This window comes from Ochotona curzoniae, unplaced genomic scaffold, assembly GCF_017591425.1.
Source record: "Ochotona curzoniae isolate NIBS_2020 unplaced genomic scaffold, NIBS_Ocur_1.0 scaffold_2453, whole genome shotgun sequence".
NCBI lineage: Eukaryota > Metazoa > Chordata > Mammalia > Lagomorpha > Ochotonidae > Ochotona > Ochotona curzoniae.
In genome coordinates, this window is record NW_024467094.1 from 15020888 (window position 1) to 15043777 (window position 22890).

The following is a 22890-nucleotide window of genomic DNA, read 5'->3' on the forward strand; positions in this document are numbered from 1 at the left end:
ATGTTATATGCAACTTTTTTTTTTTAAGATTTTAAAAAATTTATTTGAAAGGCAGGGTTACAGAGAAGGAGAGAGGAAAGGAAGAGAGATCTTCACCTATTGGTTCACTCCCCAAAACGCTGCAATGGCTGGGTCTAGGTCAGGCTGAAGCCAAGAGCCAGGAACTTGTGAGTTTCTGATGTAGGTGCAGGGGCCCAAGGACTTCAGCTATCTCTGCTGCTTTTCAAGAGATTGGAAGTAGGATAGCTGGAACTTGAACTGGTGCCCATATGGGATACCAGCATCACAAGCAGTGGCCTACTCTACTGCCCCACAGACACAATACTGGCTCACACAATTCACTGCTGTTCATAGTGAATTGCTTCTGTTTTGTAATCTGTTTGCAGCAAATCTGCCTTCAGGTGATCTGTATTTTTGGTGGGGATCTCCTGGTGCCCTGGGCTGGGGGAGTGTTCAGTGATAACTTTACAAGGTGCTCAGCTCTGAACCTTTTTTTTTTTTTTTTAATTTCTCAGTACCAGACAGTATGAATAGTATAAATATGGACCCTACAGCCTTCTAAGGTAACAGCTTTAAGTTACTTTCTGTCCCCTACTCAAAGCTTAGGCAAAATACATGGATTTCTTAGTACTGGTTGTTTTTTTTTTCTTTCTTCTTACAGGAGAACATTTTAAAAATTGTTCATAAGTTTTTAGGGCATTTATGTTTTATGTAGGGATGCAGTTCTAATCACTGCATTTTTAACAGGAAAATTTTTTCTAGTCCTGTGTGGATATTAAACTCCAAACTGTTCGCTGAAGGTGATTAAAAGCCTCCTCTATCCTTGTTGCAGTGCCAGACCACATGCACTGGACTCGGTTTTCAGTTTCCTCTTCATTTCTGGACCTAGCTGGGTGGGTGGTGCTTCTCTGTATTTCTCCACATTTAAAATGTCTCTGTTCAGTCGACTTGATCTTGCTGGAGGTTTTAAAGTTAGGTTTTTCATCTCTCTCTCTCTCTTTTTTTTTTTTTGTTCAGACTATCCTTCATTTTATTTCTCCAATTCGGATGTGACATGGAGGCATTACAGAATGTCCCTCCTTGTGTCATACCTGGGCTATAGAAGGGATCAAACATTTCTTGCATTTGTTAGAAACCACAAGAGTCAGCTCTTCAGCAGTTAGTGTTGTGTTTCCTAAGGCTCCGTTGTCCATGTTCCTTGGTTCTTTGCAGCAACTGTGGAGTGTTTAGTGTGTGGATGAGTGTTGAGGACCATCTTACCCTGGCTTCAACTGCCAGTCTTTTCTGGCCTGCCTGATGCTTTCGTTTAATGCTCAGAAAACTTAATGTTAGTTACAGGCGAATATAGGATAAAGTGAGTGAAAGGATAGTTTAAATATGAAGAAACAGAATTGATTACATTTTCATCATCTGAAGGCTTAATGTTATAATAAGATAATTTGAAGCTGCACCATAGTGTGAATAAGACCAGAGTGTTTATGCTTTTTTACCAGTTCCTTCTTCTGCTGTAGTTATAGAAATGTATTATTTCTTTGTCCTGTTTACCTTACTGTCATATCTATTCATTGAAATAATGTTTGTTATTTGGTTGGACAATTTAATAGGTTAGTGAGACCAGTTTTTGAAAACTAATATTTTTGGTTGTTAGTAAAAAATGGAAAGTTGCATTCTTTTTATGAAGAAGGCTAAAGTGAATATCTTTTTAGTGAAAAATTTTGTACACTTCTGTTATTTTTTCTGCATTTCTGATATCTTGACATTCAATATAAAATGTTTTAATGGTTTATTTCTTTATTTCAAAGACAGGGTTAGAGAGAGAGGAGGAGACAGAGAGAGATGTTTTATTCCCTGGTTATCTTCCCAAATGGCCATAATATCCAAGGTTGGACCAGATTGAATGCAGGAGCTTCAGCTCCTTTCAGGTCTCCCACATGTGTGATAGGAGCCCAGCACATGTACTGTACTTTGCTGCTTTCCCAAGCTCAACAGCAAAGAATTGATTAAAAGTGGTGCTCTTGAGACTGAAACAAGCACATGTATAGGATACTGGTATGGCAGACAGCTGCTTAATCCACTGTGCCAGGATGCTAGCCCCTAGAAAGCTTTTGATCCTTGTAAATTTGAAATCTCCTGTGGAGGAGGATCAAATAAAATATGAACAGACTGGGAAGTACAGTGGAAAAAAGGCCCACCAGTTTTTAAATACAAAGTAAATGTGTTCTGTGAATGCACATAAGATAGTCATGTTTCTGAAATCTAATTGATATGAACAGAATAAAATTAAACTTTATTATATTTTTCATTTGAAATAGGAATTTTGAGAGATTTTTGTGGAAAACTTTAAAAATATATAATAGTTGAGAGAATAGTATTTCAGATCTCCATTTATCTTGTTGTATTTTAGCCTTTTCAGCATGTGTTGATTCTTGATTTTTCTCTTCTCTCCCTTTTCAGTACTTTTAAGCAAGACCCTGACATCAGATTTCGCCTCCATGTATTTCGGTGTTCTATTGTCACATCTAGCCAAAAGAACACATCAGTTCCTTGATGTCTATATTAAGCTTGTTCTTCATTTTTTCCCCATCATTAAAAACAAATGCACTTTTCATTTGGTTGGTTCAAATTCGGATACCAAAAAAAAAAAAAAAAAGGAAAATTCCATGCCTTGTGACTAGCTGATGTTTCTATTCTCTTTTAATTTATATCATTTCTTCATTATCTGCTCCCTCCTATTATCTTGTCTTACTGTATATTTATTGAGTTGTATTTTGTCTTGTAAAATTTGACTCATGCTGTGACTAGGATTGTGACTGGATTTATTCTGGGTGGACAAGAGATGTTTTGTGTGGTTCCTCTTATGTCCCATCAGAAAACAGGTGCTGTTATCCCAGTTTGAGTGTATGGCAGGTTGTTGCTGTTGGGTTTTTAGAGATTATTTTTTCATTGTGAAGTTTCCCATAAAACGTGTAGCTGTTTTTAGTAGCCACTGAAGAGCAGAGCCTGACTGTTGTGTTTGGGGGGTTACAAAGTAACAAATTTGCTATTCTGTTGTTCATTCTTTAATCTTAAATAGTGAGTATTGCAAAGTATTTTTGTTTTATTCTTTGTTTATTCAGTTATTTTTTTTATATTTATTTTATTTTTATAGGGAATACACGATGGATACTTTCTATGTTATATAGTTTTTAAAAATGTTTACTTTTACCCTCTTGAAGGGCAGCACCGGGGAAAGGAGAGATTGTTTGATCTGTTGATCTGTTATGCACTGGGTCAGCCCCCAAATTCCCACAACACCCCAGGCTGGGTCACGCCAAAGTCAGAGGCGCAGGATTTCGTCTGTGACTCCCAGCTATTTGGCAGGGATCTAAGAACTTGAGCCAATATCTACTGCCTCCCAGGATGCATTAATAGGAAGTTGGGTGGCACATGGAGGAGCCAGATCTTGAGCTGGAATTCTGATATATTGCATATATTATAAGTGATGGCTTAATTCACTAGTTTTGTCACAGTGTCCACCCCAGTTATTCATTTTCAGAATGAATTGATAGCAACAAGTACAAAAGTTTACCTGTGATTTTTCTTCAATATTATTGTAGACTTGTGGATTGTTATTCATATGTGTTCTAGTTTTAAAATTGTCCAATTTAAACAGTTTTGTGCTCTTATAAATGTATGTCTAGGTAATTTTTGACAACTCTGATAGTTGATAGTTGTCTTGTTTTTAAGCTTCAGGTGACTGAAGCCCATCTGTAAGTTTCCTGCCTCAATCGTAAAAATAAGCTATTTTCCTAAAGAACCGTGTTAAAATAAAAATAGGGAATAGTGTTTAGATATCTTGCTCTTAAAAATAGGGATTCTGGATTATCATTACTATTTTACCATATCTTTTAAATTATGTTCCTTTAGATCTGTATAAGAACTATTTCACTTTTGTTATGTATGTTTTTAATCTTATGAACTCATATTTAGGGGAACACATCTGTTGAAATCAGAATTTTGAAATGTTTGAACTGATAACTATTTTTGGCTGTAACTTTTCAGGTTACAAGAATTGACTGTTTGTTCAGAAGACAATGTTGATGTTCATGACATAGAATTGATACAGTATATTAATGTGGATTGTGCAAAACTAAAACGACTCCTAAAGGGTAAGTTTAAATGAGTGAAGTATTTGGAATTAATCAATCTTGATCACAAGCTAGCATGTTTTATAAGTGTAGTAATTGTGTTGAACTATTATTTTTATGTTTTTTTGAAAGGCAAAGTGACAGGAAATGGGATAATGAGGAATCAGGGGAGAGTGAGAGAGAGAGCAGCAGAGATCTTCATCTGTTGATTCAGTGCCCAAATGGCTGCAAGGGCTGTGGCTGGACAGGCCAAAACCAGGTTTATTCGATGATAGCTAATGTGAACACAAAACCTTGTAGCATATACTTCATTTTACTTTGCACCTTGTTTAGGGAATTGTCAATAATGTGAAAGAAGGAGATTGAGTTATATTAACTTTAGCTATTGTTACGCCAAAATATGAACACGTTTATATGCAGTTTATGCTGAAGTCTGCAAGATTTAACTAACGTGAAACTGTGCAGTTAAAAGGAACTGAATAGTAAAATTTCGAGATGTCCTTTCTGAAGTAAATTTAAAGAGTAATTGGGCTTTAGTGATTTCTCATAATTCTGTGACATTGTGGCAATAAATCTAGTCTAATTTTCTTGAGTAGGTGTTTGTTTAAAACAACAGCTTTTGTAGAAATGTTCAATCTATGGTAAGGAACTGAGGTGGCTTTTTTTGCCCAACCAAATAAGAGAAATATGGAGAAATGATTGACTTTGTTTTCTTCTTCCACCATCTCCTCCTCTGCTGCCTCTTCCTCTTCCTCCTTTCTTAATTTGGGAGTCAAAGAGAAAACAGAGTTCTCAACCCAAAAGTCTTCCCAGATGCCTACAATGACAAAGGCCAACACAGGCCAAAGCCAGGAGCTAGAAATCCAGTTTAGGTATCCTGTGCTTGAGCTGTCACCTGCTTCTCCCCCCACCTCCCCCCAGGTGTACTTCAGCAGAGATTCCGAGTGGAACAGACACTCAGCAGTGAGAATCTGGACCTCTGTTCCAAATGCCTACCTGGAAGCTTTCCCCTGCCCAGAGTCCAGCTTCCTCATGAACGTAAATTTAGAGTGTATGCTGATAAACAGCAAGTCAATACTAAATAGGCCAGCAGATAGACCCCCCTAAATAGCCTCTGTAGTCCACATTGGAGTGCCTGGGTTTGATTCTCAGCTCTGGTTCCTGACTCCCATTTCCCAACAATACAGATCCTGGGAGGTAGCAGTGCTGCCTTAAGCAGTTGGGGTTCTCCTATCAGGGTGGAGGCCTGGATTGTGTTCTTGGCTCCCAGCTTCAACTCTGGTCCAGTCCTAGGCAAACACTGGAAAAGTGAAAACCTGTTGGAGAATTTCTTTTTCTCGGTCTCTGCCTCTCTGTCTCTGTGCCTCTCAAATAATAAATAGTAAAATAAACAGGTCAGCAAAAATAGCTCTAGGTTACATTGGTAAAAGGAATGATAATTTCCTATCATGAGTAATACAAGTAGTAAGTTTTAAGTTTAGTTCAACTGTTTAGTCATCTGTTTAGAAACTGTTTGCCGAGAAGCAAGAAACCATGTGTGTGCTGGGAATCCAAAGATGAATAAATTATTATATTTGATCCTAAGGAACTCATAGCACAGTTTGTGGGAATCATGTATGAAAATTATTTGTCGGACAATATGGTTAAACGCCTAGGATGAACGTAAAGTGAGAAGAAGTATGCATTTATTTGGAGGTTGGGAGATGTTAACTGAAAAATAATATAAAGATGTTAACTGAAAAAGAATATAAAGATAGTAGGAAGGTCAGAAGAATGAAAACATAGTAATAGTCATTACAGTTTGAATTTATGTCAGGTATCATGCTGCAATTTGTAAAATAACTGTGATTAAAATTTTTAGTATTATCATTACTTGTATGAGGAAACAGACGTAAGTAACATTTCCTAGTTCTCAGAGGTAGTAATGATTCAGTTCTTAACTGTCCCTGTCTAACTTCACTGTTATGCTTAAGAATTATGTGGTTTTATTTTAGCAACCATGGGAAGTGATGAAAGGGATTTATGTGGGGATTATCTTGAGCAGTATTTTATTTTAATCTAAATGACCTAGGAAGGTCTACGTGACCTTCCTTGAGGTTTGCAGAATGGCTTGGTAGAAGGTGAATGAACTTCTGGAACTTAGTTGTGTAATAGTGATAGTAATGGGAAAATAGTAATGAGGGTAGTTGACACCCATTTGATAGGAAGAATACGTCATAAACAACATAAATATGTGATTACAAAGGTATCACAAGATAATGCAGAGCAAGCTGGTTGAAGCAAGAAAGGGAAGGTGGGGTTGATGGTGGAGAATGACATTGTCAGGAAAATGGTGAATTCAGTTTTAGATCTTCTGTGATGGAGATACAAGTGAATTGTCTAATCAGAAACTTGTAGAACAGAGGAGCTGGCATTCTGGCATAGTTGATAAAGCCACTGCCTGCAGCATCGGTGTCTCGTATAGGTGCTGGTTTGAGTCCTGGTTGCTTCACTTCCAATCCGCTTCCCTTCTGTTGGTCTGGGAAAGCAATGGAACATGGCCAAAGTGCTTGGGTCCCTGCCACCCACATGATAGACTTGGGTCAGGCTCCTGGTGCCTAGGTTCAGTCTGGTCCAGTGCTGGCTGTTTAGGCCATCTGGGGAATGAATTAGTATCAAATCTCTTTCTGTCTCTTTTGGGGTAGGTACTGTGGCATAGTGAGTAAAGCTGCTGCCTGTAGCTCTGGCATTGCATATGGGCCTTGGTTTAAGTCATGTCTACACCACTTCCTTTGCAGCCATTTGCAGAGTGAACTAACAGATGAAAGATCTTTCAGTCTTTCCTTCTCTCTTTCTCTCTCTCTCTCTAATTCTAGCTTTCAAGTAAGTAAATTAATTAAAAGTGCTAAAAAAGGAAACTTTCATAACTGTAATATTAAGGTATATGCATTGGAATTATGTGACTAGAATACTGTATTTAATGCATGTCATAAAGATAGAGTTGATTAACTGAAGAAGGCAAAAAGGCTAAAGAGCACTCAAACATAATGCTGTTGTTTGGGAATTAAAGAAGAATGTTTATTGGAAAGGCAGATCAGGTTTATGGGGAGAAGAGACAGAGCGAGAAAGATCTTCTTCCACTAGATCACTCCACAAATGACTACAACAGCCAGAGCTGAATTGTTCCAAAGCCAGGAGCTTCTTCCGGGTCCCCCACACGGTGCAGAGTCCCAACATTTTGGACCATTTTCCACTGCTGTTTGAGACCACAAGCAGGGAGCTGGATGGGAAGTGGAGCAGCCAGGACATGAACTGGTGTCTATATGGGATCTTGTTGCTTACAAGGCAAAGATTTAGCCTTTGAGTCATTGTACCAGGTCCAAAAAGGCATATTTTTTAATTGATATGAAAAGTGAGAGGTTATTTGGAAAGTCCAAAAAAGAATCTCATTTAGTAGATTGTTCAGATAATGTAACTTTGGCTATTGGAAGGGTCATCTGTATCTTAAAAAGATACAAGTGTAACAAAAGCCTGTATCCTTTTGTTGAAAGTCCATAGGAAGAATTCTTTGTCAAGGAACTATTACTGATAAAATAGGTTACAGGGGAATCATCTTTTATAGGTAAAACTCTCCACCTAGGCATTGACATTTAATTTATAAAGAATAAATCAAAATTCCAAATATATTTATATGGACATATATATATATATTTTTAAGATTTTTTTATTATTATTTTATTTTTATTGGAAAGGCGGATATACAGAGAGGAGAGACAGAGAGGAAGATCTTCCATCCGATGATTCACTCCCCAAGTGAGCACAACAGCCGATGCTATGCTGATCTGAAGCCAGGAGCCTCTTCCAGGTCTCCCATGCGGGTGCAGGGTCCCAAAGCTTTGGGCCGTCCTCGACTACTTTCCCAGGCCACAGGCAGGGAGCTGGAAGGGTAGCGGGGCTGCTGGGCTAGAACCGGCGCCCATAGGGATCCCGGGCGTGCAAAGCGAGGACCCCAACCACTTGCGCCACTGTGCCAGGCCCTGGACATATATTTAATCTCACATCAAATATACAGTCTGTTTTAAGCAGCAAATTAACAAAGTGGGAGTGAATTTTGGTCTCTCACTGAAGATAAAATACTGCCTGAAGACACCTTAAAAATACAAGGACCTTAAAAATATTGGTGTCTTTGACCTGGCCCCAGCATGATGGCTTAGTGGCTGAATCCTCTTCTTGTAACTGCTGGGGTCCCATATAGGCACCAGTTTGTGTCCTGGGGGCTCCACTCTCTTTCAGGATCCCTACTTGTGGCTGCGAGGGCAGTAGAAGATGGCCCAATGCCTTGGGATCCTGCACTCAGATGGGAAACTTGGAGGAAGTGAGGAAACTTCTGGCTCCTGGCTTTGGATCAGCTCAGCAATGGTCATTGTGGCCATTTGGGGAGTGAACCAGCAGATGGAGGATCTTTCTATAAACTGATTTTACTGTAACAAATAAGTAAATCTTTTTAAAAAATAGTTTTTAATGTTCTTTATAATGATAAAATGCCCAAATTTTACAATAGTTAGCTAGCATTTGTAATAGTGAAATAATGGTGAAAATGGAGAACATTAAGCAAGCAGTGACCTAACACAGTGACTTGAATGTACTGAGATAGCAAAGCCTACTCTGAACGGCTAACTCTGTCTAGCTCTCAGATGCAGTTTGCTCATCTGCAATATTCTAAAAGCCTTGGGAGTTTGAAAATAATAATATATTGAAAATAGCGGGTATGATATGGTTGTTCAAGTAGTAGTTACATCTGTGATACAGACCCATCAAACTTAAGCCTGAAGACTCCTAATGCTAGAGGAAAAAAATGGGAATATTACATAAACAGAAAAAAACAGATCAGACATATTTTTGTATTTTAGGATACTTCAGAAAGTTCTTGAATAAAAAAAACAACTAAAGGGAAATTTATTTTGATGCAAAAATTTTTTTAAATCCATGTTTACATTTTCATAATACATATTTTCCATGAACTTTTTCAGGTAGCATCTTGTATGCATAGGAAAAGAATAGAAAAAAAAATGTAGCAGGCTGTCAAATGTATAATGGTCTCTGAATGGTAAAATCATGGATAATATTTTAAAATTTTTAGTCTATCATGTATTTTGAGTTTTCTGCATGATCATGTTTTTTATCCCTTTTAAAAACACAAGTTATTAAAACAGGAAAAATATAAAATTTTTGAAATTTAATATTTGCTTTTTCTTGGGTTTTATCTGCAATGGACATAACTAGTGAACCTGGAGTTTGTTAATTGTCATTACCCTGACATTGCTTACAAATGCGCAACAAAAGTACTATATAATAGGAAAAGTATTTTTGCTAATAACTCTATATTAATTAATGAAGAGTTAACTAAAATTAATCTTTTTCCCCTCCCCAGAAACAGCATTTAAATTTAAAGCTCTAAAGAAAGTTGCACAATTAGCAGTTATAAATAGTTTGGAAAAGGTAAGCTACAACTGTTTGGCATTAAAATTTCATTTATAGTTATAAATGTAATTGTCGTTAATATTTTTTATCAAAAAGTCATGATTTGGATGATTGTTTTGCTTTAATTTAGAGAAAAATGCATTGTAATTTGCTTTTGAAGAAAGCAAAGTTTGTGACATTTTATTTACTTATAGTAAGAAAAGGATCATTGCCTTCATGTAAAGGTATATATTTGGTTATTTGTAGGCATTTTGGAATTGGGTAGAAAATTATCCAGATGAATTTACAAAGCTGTACCAGATTCCACAGACTGACATGGCTGGTAAGGACAATTTTTTTTTTCAATGTGTGTGTGTATTTTAGAATCTTAATTTTGAGGTGAAAACTGAGTACTTTTTCTAAGTGTTTTTGTTGCAAAACTTCTTTTATTTTCAATTTAGAGATCCATGTGTATTTTTTCCATAGTTTATATTTTCCATGAACTTTTTGTGCAATAGGAAGTAATGTTTTTCTCTCATCTTTCTAAATTACCTTCAACCATTTTCCTTTCTTGAGCAAATAGATCAGTGGAAATAAAGCTATAACCTTTAAGAGTTGTGATTGGGTGTTTCATGGGTGTAAGTTGTATAGAAGCACTTACTGTATTTTCAGGTTTTATTTTACATTTAGGGAGATATGTGTGTAAAGAAGGAATACGCTTAGCAGTGAAGCAACAATTCTTAGGATACAGTTCCATGGCAGAGCAGAGAGACTCCTGGAGAACTTTGGTAATGGTTTTTGAGGAGTTGTCCAGTTTTGGTTGGCTAAGCACCTTTCACTTCATGAAAGGCCCTGCACATTAAGGCTAAATGCAGGCCAGTCTTGCTGCGTGTGGACTTTGTCAGGAGGGATGAACATAGTCTTATGACACATAGAGAGTTGTCTGCTTTCCCAAGTGAACTGATACAGTTACTCAAGTCTGCCAAGTTTATTTTTTTTATAAATATGGCCTTTGGATAGTGCTAGTTTTTAATCCCATATTTCCTTCTCATCTAATAATGTCATTTAATATTTATATTTTTTATGTAGAGTGTGCAGAAAAGCTGTTTGACTTGGTGGATGGTTTTGCTGAAAGCACCAAACGTAAAGCTGCAGTGTGGCCATTACAAATCATTCTTCTTATTTTGTGTCCAGAAATAATCCAGGATATATCCAAGGATGTGGTTGATGAAAACAACATGAATAAGGTCAGAAGGGCAAAATATTTCCAATATGTCCAGATGTGAAGGAAGCTGTTTGTTTTACCAAGATGTGTATTTTTGGCTTATCATTCTTTAAGTAAACTATTTGTTATCTTTTTAGACAGCTTTGTTTGCTGGATGTAGCATAGGCATACATTTTATTTGGAAGAGGGATAAACAACATGAATTGCCAATCAAAGAGAAGACTTAAATGACATTTCAGTTAGTGCTTAAACATAGTTTCTTGAATCTAAGTATTCACTGCAAAGGTTGCCCTGCTAGATTTGATTATTCTGTAGGATGTGATTAGGTGAGTGTTCATTTGGTGCAATTGAAATTCTCCAGGAGCTTGACCTGGGTATTTTGGAGCAGCTTTCTCCAGATTTTATCAGGAAGGTAGGCTACCACATATACCCTCTAAACTAAATTGGCACTTAGTTAGATTCTTCCTCCTCCTAAATTATAATTATTCAGTTTATTGAGATATAACTCACATGCCATAAAATTCACTCCCAATTTTTCCTAAAGTAGAAGATTTATTTATTTTTATTTGAAAGACAGATTTTCCAACAGCTAGGTCACTGCACCCTCTTCTTGTTTACCAAATGGCTGTCATGGCTGGAGCTGGGCCAGATATAGGACACAGGAGCTTCTTCCTGTTTTCCCACATGGGTGCAGAGGCTCAAGTACTTGGGATATATTCTGCTACTTTGTCAAGCACATTAACAGGACATTGTATAAGAAGTGGAGCCTTTGGTACTCAACTAATGCCCATATGAGATGCTGGCACTGCAGGCTTTATCTGCTATGCCAGAGTGCACGTCCCAATTCACCATTTTAAAATGTAGAATTAAGTGATTTTGTGTCTTTATACTCATAAAGTTGTGCAGTCATCACCACTGTCAGATATCAGAACATTTGCATCTTCTGAAAAGAAACCAAATGACTCAACAGTTGAGGCTGCCCAGCCAGAAGCCAGGAGCCTGACCTTTGTTTGGGTCTCCCACATGGATGGCAGGAACCCAAGGACCTGGCCATCTTTGCTGCTTTCCCAAGAAGCTGTGAAGGCTCAAGTGGTTTAACACTTTACTTTTAACATTTGACAATGTTCTGTTATACATGAGCCTCAATTACTTGATCATTTTACCTTGAGTGGAAAAAGTTACAAAATTTTTACTCTTTCAATGTATCATATGTGTTTTAGTGATTTTTATGTGTATCTTGTTTAAACTATTTTAAAATTATTTTTGCTTTTTGTTTACTTGAAGGGCAAAGCAACACAAAGAAGCTATTACTCATTTGCTCAAATCCCACATACTTGGAAAAGCTTTCCCCTCTTGTTAAATCATTGTTAATTCTTCAAATAAAAAAAGCATAGTGGGATTTCTTTGGCTAGGGCGTTTATATTTAAATTTTTAATAGTTACTCCTAGGTTTACAGTTCCCAGTATTGGTTGTAGGTTATATTTTCATCAGATCAAAATTAATTGTCTGCTTTGTTGTACATGCATCAGATTGCTTGTTTTCAGTCTTGCTAGTTTTTTGTCACAGTACTAAGGTGAAACAGTATCTCAATTCCTGTTAAGTCCTCTCTGAAAGCATGATGGGTATGTTAATTAGCTTGTTTATGGTAATCATTTTACCATGTATATCAAAACATCATGTTGTATACATACATGTTTGTCAGTCTTTGTTGTATATTTCATGTTTATCTGTCAATGATACCTCAATAAAATTGGAAAAAAGATCATTGTAAAAGTAAACTTGGGAAAGTTTTAGAACATAAGAAAATTGCTCTAAATATCTCTAGAGCATAATTTGGAGGAAGTACCCAGCTCCCGTGATTTCATGGGAAGTATGGTTATAAAGCAAATTTACGAATAGCAGTCTTTACTGTTGTTCAAAGGAAAGTTAGTGGTTAATAATGATCTGGCCCGACACAATGGCCGAATGGCTAAATGCTCACCTTGTAAGAGCCAGTATTTCATATGGGAACTAGTTCATATCCCACCTGCTCCATTTTCCATCTAGCTCCCTGCTTATGGACTGGGAATGCAGTAGAGGATGACCCAAAGCCTTGGGATCCTGCACCCGTGTGGAAGTCCCAGAAGAAAACAAATCCAAAAGTGTAGTCTTTTTCAGAATGTTTTTCTTTTATAAGATCTATAGTTTTAGCTGTTAAATTTAGATATTTGATCCCTTTTTAGTTAATTTTATACATAACAGAAAGGAAGGACCCAACATCATGATTTTACATTGACATGTTCAATTTTTCCAGTACCATTTGTTTTGGTTTGTTTCTTTTAAAGTTTTTTTTTTTTTTTTTGAGATTGACTTGAAAGGCTGGGAGAGATGGAAAGGGGGACAAAATCTTCCATCCCCTACTACACAGCCAAATGGCTGCCTTGCCCTGGACCGGGTCATGTTGATTCGTGGAGTCAACAACTCTATTCTGGACCATTGGTCCAGCAGCCCAAGAGTTTGGACCATCTTCCACTGCTTTCCCAGGCACAGAAGCAGAGAGCTTGATCTGAAATGGAGCAGTAGAGACTCAAACAGGAACTGTGCTACAGGATGCTAGCATCACAGTTAGTGGACTAGCCTGCATACCACAATACTGTCCCTTTACACACCATTCCCAGCACTTTTGTCAAAAATTGGTCATTTGTGACAGTTTATTTCTAGGGCTTGCTTGTTGGGAGATTTTTTCATTACTTTCTCCTTATTTTGGTTATAGTTATATTCAGGTTTTCTGTTTCTTCATGAGTCATTTTAGGTAGATGGTGTGTTTCTAGGGATTTGTTCATTTTTTTCATATTACTCAATTTTTTGGGTATAGTTTTTCGTGGTATTGTCTAAAAACACTTATTTTTTTAAAGTCAGTAATACTGCCAACTTGTAATTATTATTTTAATAATTTGAGTCTTTTTAAATTAGATTTTTATTTTATTTTAAAAATTAATTTATTATTCCATGATACAGTTTTATAGGCTCTGGGATTTTTCTTCCCCCATCTCCAAATCCCCGTCCCACTCCCAACTAATTTCCTGCATGTCATTACAATAGTATAATCCTTCACAATCAGTCATAAGTGCATAATTCTGATGTTTAAATGTATCCTGACGTTGTATAAATGGACATTAGCAAAGAGTCCAACATACTATTATCACCAGCGGATAGGAGATCTCCCCCATCTGTCCATGTCTTTCTCTGCCTTATAAATCATTAAAAATGAGGGCAAAGCATACAACACAGAGGCTATGATCAAGTGAATTCAGTGGTGAGTTCAGTTGTCTGTGACTGTTTCTTATATTCTTGTAATAATTCAGCAAAGTAAGTGGCGATAGGTGAATTTTGGGGATTTGAGAAACATGTAAATAAATGACAACTATTTAAAACCACAAAAATACTCTTAAATTACTCAGTCTTCATTTGGTGAGTTTTGAAAGTTCTTTGTTAATTTACCAATTAAATCTGAGGTAGTCGAAGCTTCATTTGATGCCCCATTCTTTATTTTGAATTCTCTAGAAATTATTTCTGGACAGTCTACGGAAAGCACTAGCTGGCCATGGAGGAAGCAGGCAGCTGACAGAAAGTGCTGCCATCGCCTGTGTCAAACTGTGTAAAGCAAGCACGTACATTAACTGGGAAGATAACTCTGTCATCTTTCTCCTGGTGCAGTCCATGGTGGTCGATCTTAAGGTGATGCCTCAGTTTGTCTCTGCTGTCAATTTGATGAGCATTAAGTGGGAATTAACTTAAACGAATTCTGTCACCAATCACTGTTAACACTGAAGTTCTGAGTCCTCTTTGGTCATAAGTTCACAGGGACTGCTTTGGTGTTGCCATGTTCATCAGACTAGATAGAAAGAATATAAAAGAAACTCAGCTACCAGTTGCCTCAAATTAGCATTGCTATGTGGCACTGGGCTTAAAACACTGCCAAAATGAGGGCCTGAATGGAGTCATGAATAGTATAATGAGAATTCTACTAGATTGGTGAACAACACTGTTAGGACTTCCTGCTCTTTCTGCCTAGCAAGTGTTCTGCCATCTTTGTGGGTTGTGTGCTAATGTTATTACAAGCCAGTACAAATGTTCTGCATGGCCACTTCAAAGGCATTTCTTTTCTGTTGGGGTTTTTTATAGAACTTGCTTTTTAATCCAAGTAAACCATTTTCAAGAGGCAGTCAGCCTGCGGATGTGGATCTCATGATTGACTGCCTTGTTTCTTGCTTTCGGATAAGCCCTCACAACAACCAACACTTCAAGGTGAGAACATCATTTTTTATTACCCTGTACTTACTAATACTGTTATCCTTTATAAGTGTGAAGAGAGTAGGAGGATGAAAAGGTACACCTATACCATTATTTCTCAATATTATGTGTTGAGCTTGATCTCAAGACCTAAATATATATATATTATATATATATTATATTCTATTTATATTATATATAAAATAAATTTATATATTATATATAATATATATTATAAATATATATATATATATATATATATTTATTGGAAAGGCAGATTTGCAGAGAGAAAGAGAGATAGAATGAGAAAGATCTTCCATCTGCTGATTCACTCCCTAAATGGCTGGAACTGAGCTAATCCCAAGCCAGGGACCAGGAACTTCCTCCAGGTCTCCCATGTGGCATTAGGGTCCTGTGGCATTGAGCCATCCTCTTCTGCTTGGCAGGCCACAAGCAGGAAGCTGTATGGGAAGTAGGGCAGCCAGGACAAGAACCAGTGCCCATATGGGGTGCTGGTGCTTAGAGGTAGAAGGTTAGCAAAGTAAGCCATTGCACTGGGCTTCAATCTCAAGAAATGATTTTTTATTTAAAAACTTTGCTTTTACTGTTGTTTTCATTGGTATTGCTGAATATATTTCTCAGAAAAATAATGCAAATCTCTTTTTCTGTAGATTTGCCTGGCTCAGAATTCACCTTCTACATTTCACTATGTGCTAGTAAATTCACTTCATCGAATCATCACCAATGTAAGTCCAAAAGGTATTGCTAAGTTACTGAAAATTTTTTCTTCTGAATGTGTATTTTCTTTTATTCCTCCCTTTTTTTGGAGAAATATTCTTGGTTTTCACAAAATGTCTGAAATTAGACTGTGGTATAGAAAGAGTTCTCCGGGGTGATTGTATCTTAAATATAAATGTATGTATATATATGTTTGATTTTCCCCTCATATTTAGTATTGACATGAATGCTCTTATTGATGATTTAATAAAATCCTCTGGAAAAATTAAATGTATAACATTTTATTTAGGTTAAAGTCCTTCAGAGCAGTGCCACTGAAAAACTAACTTAGCATCTTATCTCAAAACTCTGCACGTGAGTTTGAATACCTTCAGCCTTCTGTCAGTACTTAAGATGTTCTGACTTGTTACTTGACCACTTGGTTGAAAGGTGATAGTGCTTATGTTGTAGTCAAATGTATGGCACATCTACAAAAGTGATGAAACTTTTTACTGTATTTTTTAGTTCTTAAACAAAGTGAAATATTAACACTTTAGAAGAGGTATTTACAGAATAAAAAAGCGTATCAGACAAAACCAAGTGAACTATTAAAAGGTATTTTGTGATGTAGATACCAAGTAGAAAGCAAAATTTTGAAATTTGGACTTTGGATTTTTAAATTGTATTTGAAGATTCTCAGGTATAATATTTTCCCTTTTTTTTTTTTTGAAAGAAGATGTATTTATTTGGACGAAAAGGCCATGAAAAGAGAAGATGGGGGTGAGGAGACAGAAAAAGAGATAAAGAGAGGGAGAGGAGGAGAAAAGAGAAGGATCTTCACTGCCTGGTTCGCTTCTCAGTTGATTGCAGTAGCCAGGTCTGGGTCAGGCAGAGCCAAAAGCTGGTAACTCCAACACCCGTCTTCCACAAGGGAGCTGGTGCCCAAGTCCGTGGGTCATCTGATGCTGTCTTTCCTGGCACACTAGCAGGGCAGCTGAGTCTTGACCTGGCACTCTGACATGAGGTGCTGGCATCACATGCTGCAGCCTGCTCTGTGCCATGACATCAGTTCCTCTGGTGTCATTTTTTTAAATATATTTCTCATGTCATGTTTAACATGTGAATTGACAATCTTTGTTTTCCTCCAAGTAATTTAATCATCAATGTATGCAAATCTGTTTTTCTGTATTTGTATTGTTTATAGTATTAATATTTGTATTGTTTATAGTAAAATTCTGCTTTAAGACTGTGTGTCTGCTGAGTTATAAATACCCTTGTACCTTCATTTGCTTGCATGTTTTGAATCAAAAAAACTCTGCTCTAATTTTCTTTCATCCATTTGCGCAGGGGAAAAGTAACTGTTGATAACGGTGTTGAGTGGGGCATTTGGCTTTTCCATGTCAGGAGTCCTGAGCATTTTAGGCATTTAGCTTTTTTGGTCCTCAGTAAATACCAACCCTTCATCAGTATGAACAAGTAAAAATGCTTTTGAGAATTATATCTTCCACAATTAAATATCACTGAATTAAATTATAGGTAGTTAAAACATTGGATACTCATTTTCTAAAAGGGGAATTTAACTAATCTGTTTATAGATAAGACATGTTGGCATTCTTTTTTTTTTTTTTTTAAATTTCTGAGCTTTTACCACTCTAATGAACTCAGGGAATTGTATCCTTAAAGTTTATTTTCAAGGTCATTAAAATGGGGAGAGCAGAGCCTGCCCCCAAGTCATGTAAAATTCAGAAATAAAATACTACTCCTTCCTTGCCTTGGCTCATACTACTAAATATATTCCACTTGTTAGGCTGGACAGTCATATATAAATGTATTTAATAAACCCAAGTATATGCTCTTTTGATGCTTTGTGGCTAGTTACTTTAATTGTGAAATATTTTTGTTTACAATTAACTATATAGAGCACTTTCAAGCATGGACTTGGCACTGCTGTAAGTGGCTGAGCTGCTCCTTTCTGGGTTTTGAGCATGCCTGGAGTGGTGCTTCATGCATGCAGTGGTGGACTTGGTGACAGTGGGTGTGCATCCTCCTCCGTGCTAACGAGAACTGCATGTGTGAAGGTGGAGTGTGTCTATGTCAGAGGGCAAGTCGTCAGGATAGCTTCTTTTTTAATATAAAGAATTGTGATGACTAGTTCTCAAATACTGAATATTTGACAAAGTAGCATAAATATTAGTCCTAGACATCTTTTAAAATTATACCTTAAGATGGTGATTTTTATTGTTAGAGATTACTTGGTAAATTGTGTCTGTGTGTTTTCCCCTCCTCAGTTTGGCTTGAGGCCAGTAGATATTGGATCTGAAGTTTGTTTTGTTTTTAACTGGAGACTATAGAATTCCAAATTTATATAGTTGACTGTAAAGAGTCTCACCAATGACAATTATAATTATTAGGAAAGTATTTTATGACTCAAAATGACATGACATTTTTCTTATTTAGACTCCTGATTTTAAATTTATATCTAATGTAAGATTTCTTTTTTTCCGTGATTTTTTGGTTCAATGCACTTCATAAGTTTTCTGCCACAACTCATTAGTCAGTGCACATGATTTTGTTTTTATTATCATATTTTGAAACAAATTTTATTGATACATTTTTGAGAGCTTATATAGAAACAGCAATGGCTTTTGGAGTTTTATTTTGCTTTTGTGAAACATACTCATTCAGTTTCTAAGTATTGTGTTTAGGTCTGAAATATTTGATATCTTCCTGGGATATCTTTATTAACTATTTGCATCTTCTAGCAGTTCCTAAGATGGTCACCTTTTTTAACTTCTGACATGTCATAAAGGATGAATTAGAGCTTTAAGACCTATGTTGTATGCCTGTCCATGACAGGTGTTCTTTAGGCTGAACCAGTGATGTAGTTGGGAAGTTAAAAGTAGTATATGTATGAACCAGCTGTGTAAAACATCACTGGTATGTACAGTAGCTGGAATAATACTTCATTTCCATTGATCCTTATAGCAGTTTACTGTATTTTACAGATTGTTCATATAGAGAAAAAGATGATCGCTTTCATTAAGAAATTTTAGTTAAAGAAGTTATTTCGAATAAAACTAAAATATGAAAATTTTACAATGATCCCTCAAGGAATTGATACATAGTTTGCTTATATTTTGTTAAGTGTTGCCATTTATTCAGCAATAAATTTAGAATGTTCGAAGAATAGTTAAGAAAGGATACTTTTGGCTGATTGAGAAAAGCATACTTTTAGCTACTGCTCAGAGTGTTAATTTTTTTTAACCAAGTAAGTCATATGTTTAGTGCCTATTTTTTTTGAAAGTGAACCTTTCACTTTATAAAGAATGAAGTAGAACATTAGGCAAAATGCAGTTGTGAAAAAAAAATCACTAAATTAAGCCTGAAAGTTATTTTATAGAGTGTACCTGCTCTCACAAGGCAATCTCAACAGCTGTCAAAGCAAATGTAACTTGGATAAGAGGTTTCAGGGGTTGTGTGTGTGTATCAGCTTCTGATGAGATTGTATGGGATCCGTAGAGTCACGGAGATCCTCCACTCAGTGTTCTTTGTGTTTATTCAGCAACTCCAACCGTACATCTAGTAAATAGTGGAAATCAAAATGCATTTACATTACTTCTTCAGGCAAACCATGCGATTAGTCTGCATAAAGCTTAGGGATCTTATATTTAACCAAACTCCAAATTGACCTATTTTTTATGATTTATTCATTTTTTTTATTGAAAAGCAGATTTGCAGAGAAAAGGATATAAACAGAAAGTTCTGTCTGCTGGTTTATTCCCCAAATGGTCACTATGGCCAAAGCTGAGCCAGTCCAGAGCCAGGAGCCAGGAACTTCTTCCCAGTTCTCCCATGCAGGTGCAGGGTCCCAAGGCTTTGGGCCGTCCTTGACTGCTTTCCCAGGCCACAAGCAGGGAGCTGGATGGGAAGTGGAGCAGCTGGCACATGCAAGGCGAGGATTTAACTGCTAGACCATCATGCTGGGCCCTAAAAATTGATCTTTTAGAATGAATTAGCTTAAAAGAAGTCAGAAATGAGGGAAAGACACAAACAGCCACACTATCTTAAAAAAAAAAAAAAGCAAAGGAAAACAAAAAAATAACAAAGATATTTCTTGCCTCACAGCTTTTGGGCCATTTCCTGTATGGAGCATTCAAACTGTGTATTGTAAATAGGTTTTTTTTTTTTTTTTAAATTTTACTGTCCAATGCTCTCTAGTAATTAGAGTTTGTAATTCACAAAGTCTGTTTTGTTTAAGGCATTGTAACTTGATGTACTCAAAATATTCTGAAATTTAAAAACCAAATATTAAGACTAGCTGTTTTATTTTTAAAAATATATTAATTTTTTTGAAAGTTGAAGTTGCAGAGAGTTAGAGAGAGCTATCCCATCTACTGCTTCACTCCCACAGTGTCTCACCAACCAAAGTCTGGAGCCAGGAGCTTCTTCTGGATCTCACACGTAGGTGCAGGGACTCAGGCACCTGGGCACATGAGCAGGGAGCTGGATTGCAAGTGGAGCATTTGGCCCCCAAGCCAGTGCCCACATGGGTTGCTGGCATTGCAGGTGTTTTTTTTGGGGGGGAGGTTGTTTTTGTTTTTGTTTTGTTTTGTTTTTATAGCTATTACTTAAGAGGCAGTGGTGGATTTGTTTGTGCAGTAGGATGGAGGGAGAACAGTGTTTGCCTGTGGTTGATTCAGTCTCCAAATGTCCATTGTGTCCTGGGCTGGGCTAGGCTCAAGAGCTGGCATCTAGGAACTCATTCCAGGTCTCCCACCTGAGTGGCAGGAACTCAACTAGTTGGGTCATTGCCTGCTGCCTTCCAGGGCACATATTAGTAGAAGTTAGAATTGGAAGAAGAGCTGAGACTCCATCCCAGGCACCTCTGTAGTAATGTGAACATCCCAAACTAGCACCATAAGGGTTAGGTCATTTTCCTGCCTCCTTAACTTAGTTTGAATAAGAAGGAAGCTGGGAATAAAAAGCTATTAAGTTCCTTTTATTCACGATGTGAATAGATAGCATTGTCATGTCTTTATTAATAGAAATATCATAAGTTGGAAGCGTGTATTTTAAGCCATCCCATTTCATGTATATTTTCCATACATAATAAAAATTCTCTCAGGTGAACTTGATAGTGTATCCACTTAAAACAAAAAGTAAAGCCATACTTTCAAATAAAATAGGCACTGAAAACTAGACAGCAAAGCTAAGCATCTTAAACAGAAATAGAAAAATATATACTTTGTGTAATTCTTTTTAAGAATATTTACTGAGTTTTATTTCTTTAAGACTTATTTGAAAGGCCAAGAAATATCTTTACTTTTTTTTTTTTAATCTGCTGATTCACTCCCAAAAGGTCTGCAAACTCCCTGGAACTTAGTCCTGGCTATTCATGTGGATGGCAAGGTCCCAAGTACTGTTTTCCCAGGCACATTAGTAGGAGCTACTTGGCAAGTGGAAGCTTTAACCTGTTGCCTACAGTGCTGGCCCCAACTTGTCTTTGTTTATAGAGATCATTGGTCTTCTGTGTATTGTACAATCATGGCATATCAATTCAAGATAATAGGTTGCTAATGGCTTTATCTCATTTACTAATTTTATGTTATAATTATCATTGTTGTTTGTAAGCATATAAACAATAGCTTGCTACATTGTCCTTCAATATTGTGTTGAACCACTAATCTCCTTTGAGGTTTTCATAATAATATTCTTATCTGGGAATATATATGCCATTATATGCATGTTTCTGATTTGTGTAAGACATTGAAGAAAAATATTGTCTACAGAATTATCTATCTAAACATATTTAGATAGATAAAAATATTATTATATTATTAGTGAGAAAAGAAGTCTCATACATATACTCATGAAATGGGTGATTTTTCTCATGCTCATGTGTATATTTTAAAAGAAATGTGTGAGCTGATGTTTGAATTTAAGAAGTCATTTGGAGACATTGGAAATCATGGAGGGTGGGTATGTGTGCATGGTGTTAGAGACTTTTCTGATAAAGTGATGAGTCTTGAAATTATGATGATAAACAGAGCATACAAGTCAGGTAATTCTGTACTTTTTTCTTCTTTGTGGTCTTTGTTTTCCTCCAGTCTGCATTGGATTGGTGGCCCAAGATTGATGCTGTGTATTGCCACTCAGTTGAACTTCGAAACATGTTTGGTGAAACACTTCATAAAGCACTTCAGGGTTGTGGAGCACACACAGCAATACGAATGCCAACAGTAAGATAAAAGCTGAGTTTTGAATCCCAGCGTCTTTCTGTTGTATTGGATTCTTACTGCTCTGGTTATTTTAGAAAGTCACATAAGTCCTTTCCCTGATGTGCTTCCCTGTTTCCAAGTTCCCTAGTCACTGAAGTACTTTGGGTTTGTGTAATTGTAGTTTACTCTTACCTAGTTGTCAGCAATTGTTTGAGGATTTTTTTTTTAATCTTAAATGTGCAAAGAAAGAATCTATATGATTTGTTTTGGGATTATCTGTCATGGGAAAGATATTTCATTAATTAAACTTGAAAATAAAATGTTAGTTTTTAGTTGTGTAGTCGTGTTCTAATGCCGAGTACTAAAAATGTTTCAATACAGATGTGAGTTAGTTGAATATAAACATAGATTACAGCTGTCTAAGTTTTTAAGTAGGTATTATTTTTTGTAATATCCTAATTACTTGAAAGAAGTTATTGAAAAACCATTGCACTGTTAACTCTTTCCAAATATCTTCTGGAAAAATTAAACTATTCCTTTTTAAGTGTACTTCATTTTTGAGGGGAGAAATAATGACCTCCAATTATGGGAATTGGTAGAAAGTTATATTTTTCCTATTTAAATTAAATATTCCTTTTACAAATTTTCTCTGCACAAGAACTGAAAAATATGAAATTCAAATAATTTTTTGAATATTTTTTGAAAATTTGGTAGTCTGATGCTACTCATCAGGTTTAGAAGTGACTTCACTTCTGAGTCCTGATTGTTAGTGTATTCTGAGAGCTACATATTACACTGTTCATCATTACTTTGTCAAAACCACAATTGGAGAGGATTTCTTCTTTTAATCAGGAATAGCCATGTTAAGAATTAAGTTTTCATTTCCAGTTAT

The 22890-nt window shown here is 36.3% G+C and overlaps 1 protein-coding gene across 4 annotated transcripts in view; it reads left to right on the forward strand.

The window, feature by feature from the left end:
• The window catches only part of NF1 (neurofibromin 1), a 231966-nt gene that overhangs the window by 52942 nt on the left and 156134 nt on the right, over positions 1 to 22890 (forward strand). For all 4 annotated transcript variants that reach the window (XM_041001779.1, XM_041001781.1, XM_041001780.1 and 1 more), the window contains exons 5-12: positions 4042 to 4148; positions 9538 to 9605; positions 9834 to 9909; positions 10656 to 10813; positions 14335 to 14508; positions 14956 to 15078; positions 15735 to 15809; positions 21888 to 22019. In XM_041001779.1, the coding sequence (XP_040857713.1) occupies positions 4042 to 4148; positions 9538 to 9605; positions 9834 to 9909; positions 10656 to 10813; positions 14335 to 14508; positions 14956 to 15078; positions 15735 to 15809; positions 21888 to 22019 (913 nt within the window). The remainder of the gene's footprint in view (positions 1 to 4041; positions 4149 to 9537; positions 9606 to 9833; positions 9910 to 10655; positions 10814 to 14334; positions 14509 to 14955; positions 15079 to 15734; positions 15810 to 21887; positions 22020 to 22890) is intronic.